The sequence below is a fragment of the Nuphar pumila genome, chromosome 2 (assembly GCF_984573655.1).
Source record: "Nuphar pumila chromosome 2, dmNupPumi1.hap1.1, whole genome shotgun sequence".
NCBI lineage: Eukaryota > Viridiplantae > Streptophyta > Magnoliopsida > Nymphaeales > Nymphaeaceae > Nuphar > Nuphar pumila.
In genome coordinates, this window is record NC_143250.1 from 64,170,283 (window position 1) to 64,175,725 (window position 5,443).

The window sequence follows — 5,443 nt, forward strand, 5'->3', positions numbered from 1 at the left end:
AGACATAATTTTTGTTCTTCAACCCACATTTAGGGATCAATGCCAAGACTCTTCACCATGCACAATGCATGTGTATGGTTACTCGCCGAATGACAAGATCACACCTTTGAATACTCTGCCGATTTTTGTGTTCCATATTAGTTTTTATATTTTACAAATGATATTTTAGTGCATATATAATATAAGTAATAAAAACAATATGGATATGGACCACAAATATTGGACACATTATTATTCAATGAAAGATAAACTTTGATGATATTTGCCTTCATCTCACTCTAAAAACAAACCATGATATACATTCATATCTTAACTAGTTTAGGGAAACGAGATCTAATAAAAGCAAACACAAGTCACAATCTTTAAGTGGAGGTTTAAGGGTGTCACGGGCTTAGAAGCTAAGGCCCCCACGAGCTTCCCGTAATCACAAACAAACAAAAAGGTGAAAACATGGCGGTCCGGAACAAAGGGATTATTATAGAAAGTTTTGACTAGGCACTCATAGGCACGCTGTGTAGCAACACCGTCTCGACAGTGAGCCCAGGTCCGAACCCAAAGAGCACACCCCACTCGAGCCCTTCCCCGGGCGTGGCCAAGCCCTCCTCCTTTGACTTCCTCCTCATCTCATCCATTATGAAGAGCACACATGCACTTGACATGTTGCCGTACTCGCTTAGCACATGCCTGGTAGCACGCATTTTCTCTGCCTTCAACTGGAGCTTCTCTTCAACTTGGTCCAGGATCGCGGGTCCACCGGGATGCGCAATCCAAAATATCGAGTTCCAGTCCGAGATACCAAGCGGGTCAAATGCCTCGACCAAGCTCTTCTCGATGTTCTTGGAGATGAGACCAGGCACGTCCTTTAGTAGGTGGAAAGTCAAGCCCTCTTCGCGTAGGTGTCCATCTATGGCCCCATCACTATCGGGCAAAATGGTCTGTGCAGTCCAAACCAGCTCGAAAATGGGTTTTTCGATGTTGGAGACTGGGTCGGCACCAACAATGATGGCGGCTGCACCATCACCAAAAAGTGCTTGACCAACTAGGCTGTCTAGGTGTGTGTCGCTCGGTCCGCGGAACGTGACCGCGGTGATTTCAGAGCATATGACAAGCACCCTGGCACCCCTGTTGTTCTCAGCAAGGTCCTTGGCTACACGCAGGACCGTGCCGCCAGCAAAACAACCTTGTTGGTACATCATGACGCGTTTGACCGATGGGCGTAGGCCTAGGAGCTTGGTCACTTGGTAGTCGGCGCCGGGCATGTCCACACCACTAGTGGTGCAAAAGATGAGGTGGGTGATCTTGGACTTGGGTTGACCCCATTCCTTGATGGCCTTGGCTGCAGCCTCCTTGCCCAGGCGAGGCACCTCTACAACCACAATGTCCTGGCGTGCGTCTAGTGAGGGAGCCATGTAGGCACAAATGCTGGGATTGTCCTTGAGTATCTCTTCTGTCAAGTACATGTACCTCTTCTTTATCATAGATTTGTCACCTACACCCATACACATGCAAAACATATTATTAAAAAAATTGCGCAAAAGGCTTAGATGTATTGGCTTAATTAAGCATTCAAATGGAAGGATGTGATTGCCACCCGCAGTGAAATGCATTCAAGCTAGAGTAGCCGGTTGTATCGGTCAGCGCTGCCAGCGAGTTTTGACAAAGTGATCACTCACTCGAGAGAGATACATATAGAGGTAGAGGTAGGAATTTGTAGAACCAACCACACTCCTTTGCATAAGTCAGTCAGGAGTCCATTGACATGCAAAATTGATTAAGCTATTAGGAGAACAACTAAAACTTACACATTCTCTTGAACTTCTCCTTGAGCTCGAGCTTGTGCTCGCTGTTGGTGATCCGGAAGTAGTAGTCTGGGTAAGTGCTCTGATCGACTGCATTCGGCGGAGTAGCCGTTCCGATTGCTAGCACTGTGGCTGGACCGTCGGCCCTCTGTGCCCTCCGGATCTCATCGATGCTCACCATCTTGCGGTTGTAAAGGCTCACACGTGTGAGGATGGAAGAGTTGGGAGGGGTAGGTGGTGGTAGAGCTGCTGCCTCAACACTGAAGTAGAAGGGAGTCCTGGTTACTTATAGAGGGCAGAATTAGGATGGGGTAGTTGGCACAATTCACGCGCTCTGAAGTCTCACCCAACTTAATGAGATGAAAGCCCCCACGTGACAAGTGAGTTAGCTGAACCAACACCAGTAACACTTAATTTTTTCAATGAATTACAATTTTAAAAAAGGGTTAATATTTGGTGCTATCAAGGGCACGGAACTATTGAGCTGAAAATCATAGGTTCAAGGTTTTTTTAACTTAATCTGACCACGTAATTGTGTTAATAATGGTTTGCTTGCTAAGGAACAAACCTTGAATCGTGTTATTTTGATATTAAAAAACAAATGATATTTTGAATTGTAAGATTTTAGTGCTCATGATTCAAAACTAAATTTCTACTAAATAAACCTTTAGATTATATTCATAAGTTCTAATATGAAGGAAAAATCCAAAAAAATATGAAAAGGAGGTGATTTATAATCAATAGTTCCGTGCCTTCAATAGTACCAAGTATTAGCGCAGGGGACCTCAAGGGTTTTACCAACTTAAAGCCAGCCAATGGAATTTTTCTCTTGAATTATCCAAAAAAATATTTGCTCCTTACGTCATAAGGACATGACAAAATAGGATATACTACGGCACAACAAAACACGAATGGGCATTATTTTATTTTTTATACTATTTCAGGAAAATGCATTTTTATATATTAAAATTAAAAATGGTGTCCTCTATCCATAGTGACAAAAGTTAAAACGGTAAAATATTGGCACTCAAAAACTAGGGAGAATTTGAAATCCTTTTGAAAATCTTTAGTTTTTTGGTAAAATTTTGGCAATAAAAAATAAATTAAAATAAAAAATATTTTTTTATAAGAAAATATAAATAAAAATTATTTAAAAATAAAAACCACATGGATTTTTCACCATAAATAGCTGTTAAATGCATAAATATTGCATTTAAATCACAATATTTATGTTTTGATAAAAAAAAAACCATGATATTTTGAAAATATCGCAAGAAACTGCCATTTTTAACTTTCAGGTAATAATTTCTCGCAATATTATCACGAGAGTTTTATAAATCACTGTCCTGTTCCTCTCTCCAAAAATCATCTGGTGCAGTCATTGCTTTGTCAAGAGCCCTTCATATATATTTCTTCAATCTAAAAGAGTAAAATGAGTTACTTTTGTTAAAAATAAAAAAATTAAAAGCACAAAAAGATGATTTTTCTTGCTCTCCACTAAAAAAAGAAACGTGGGTATTTGAAATATATTAAGAAAAGAAGTCGGTTAAGTGCAATAGGAAAATAGTTGGTGTTTTATGTAAAAGGTTCACACCATATGCAGCGACCTGCTTGACAGTCACCCATCTTGGCATATCTCGAGATGAGTGTGGTGTTCATCTGCAGAAATGTTTAGATAGATGGTAATCAGAAGCAGAACTGCATGCTAAGTATGCAGCACCTAAAAATGACCTCAGATGAAAATAGCTGATAAATTATGTGGCTTTCTACAAAAAAAAAAAAATCACGATTATTTTAGTATGAAAAATAAAAAATTTCTGAGTATCTAGGACCGGGTCTCCACCCCTGCCCCGTCTCGAAAAATCCAGTGCATCTTTGGTTATGGATCCCGATCCTTTTGGTAGTGCTTATGTGGATATGTGTCTAGCAACCTCCTTCAAGCTGGCTCCATACTTCATTCCTTTGATTCTGGATGTGGTCAGAGTGCTGCCACGTAGCTAGCCGACGGCCTTGATTGGGCCTGACAATACCTTTGGATATGCGTGGTGGCTTTGAGTCCACGGTAGAAGTTTGTAGTAGGCAGGGCGTATGGTCACGCACCGCCCATGACGGACGTTAGTTGGTAGCTTTCATTTTGTGGGCCCCACCAGCCTTTAATATAGAGCCCAAAGTTGAAGTTCTGTTGCACCACCATCATCAAAGCCTTGTCCACAGTGACAAACGTTAAAAACGGTAAAATCTAGTTTTTGAAAAACTCGCGAGAATTTGAAAAAAAATCATAAATCTCTCGTTTTTTTTGGCAATAAAAAATAAATTAAAAATATAAAATCATTTTTCTAGTAAAATATCAATAAAATTTATTTAAAAATAAAAAACACATGTTTTTTCATGATAAATAGCCGTTTAAAATATAAATATCATGTTTAAATCACGGTATTTATGTTTTTCATAAATCTCGTGATATTTTAAAAATCTTGCGAGAAATTGTTATTTTAAACTCTCAGGCAATTTCTCACGATATTTTTCATAAAACTCGCACTATTTGTCACAAAGGCCTTGTCGCTTCATTTTACTTTTGTTTTAATTAACCATACTTTGTGTTGAGACGTTGCAAGTTCGAATCTTAATGGTATGATTGTATAACTGCCAGGGGTGTGCCTAATCTCATCTGTCTCTGTTAAAAAAATAACTATGTGACGGTGCGGAGAGGACGTAGTAGTACAGTTTTTTTTTTTTTTTTTGAAAGCCCTATATGTGGCAGAAGGATTCGAACCTGAGCCTTCAGCTTGGCACAGGACCTACTTAGTACAGTTTTATTGGATGGACACCCAAACAGGGTCACCCACAACGTGATATCTCTTGGCCTGTGTAGCTGGATGACTGAATAAGAACAGTTTTTTTTTTTTGCGTGATAAAAAAAAGGAAAATGATAACATAAAAGCTGCTGAGATAGGGTAGCTTGTTTGTTTGTTTGTTTTTTTTTGTCCTTGATTAGGAAAGCCAGGAGATAACAATTGTTGATCCTTTTTAGAATTTTGGGGTGGGTTGATGAGAAACAGGTAATGTATGGAAAGCAGTGTTGTTAAAATCAGCTCTCAGTCGATTCAGATCGATTCGGGGGCCCATTCACAACCTATACAATTATTTTTTTAAAAAAATATTTTTAAGAGGGTTAAAATAATTGTTTAATATGTTTTAATGTTTTGTATTGATTAAAGGTGTCTCATTTGATGGTAACAAATTGCCGATTGGCAAACAATTCAATTCAAATTGGATTCTTAGGTTTTTTTTTTTTTTTAAGAAACTGGCTTACCTAGTGAACCAATTTTAACAACATTGATGAAAGGATTTACACATCAAAAGTGGTAGGTGGTGGGAAAAAACTAGAGCCCAATTTTTTATTAACAAAGCTTTCTCGCCATGATGATTTGATGTTTATTTCATTTATGGTGAAAAAGAAAAAGTAGAGGATTGTGGTCCTATCTTCTGGTGAGACGCTTACAAAGTGTCCAGCCTTTTTAATTGGAGACTGGTCCCCCATTCCTTTTTTTTTTTTTTTTGAAACCCAAGCTCGGGTTAGGCGGACCCCTACCAGAACAACAGCCGCCCCCATGTGGCAGAGATTCAATCTTGAGCCTTCAGCT

At 39.2% G+C, this 5,443-nt stretch overlaps 1 protein-coding gene across 1 annotated transcript; it reads right to left on the minus strand.

Annotated features, from left to right (window-relative positions):
* Positions 1-206: 206 nt before the first annotated feature.
* LOC149845589 (chalcone synthase) lies at positions 207-2,056 on the minus strand. Its single transcript, XM_089995850.1, has 2 exons — positions 1,803-2,056; positions 207-1,489 (listed from the first exon to the last, which is right to left on the minus strand). Exons 1-2 carry the CDS (start codon positions 1,978-1,980, stop codon positions 492-494), a joined length of 1,176 nt encoding a protein of 391 aa, XP_089851976.1. The 5' UTR covers positions 1,981-2,056; the 3' UTR covers positions 207-491.
* Between the last annotated feature and the right edge of the window lie 3,387 nt (positions 2,057-5,443).

Excerpts from the sequence above, each read along its gene's own strand:
- LOC149845589 (XM_089995850.1), bottom strand. The coding sequence starts at position 1,980 with ATGGTGAGCATCGATGAGATCCGGAGGGCACAGAGGGCCGACGGTCCA. Across the intron at positions 1,490-1,802 it reads GGAGAAGTTCAAGAGAATGT|GTGACAAATCTATGATAAAG; the intron begins GTAAGTTTTAGT and ends GTATGGGTGTAG.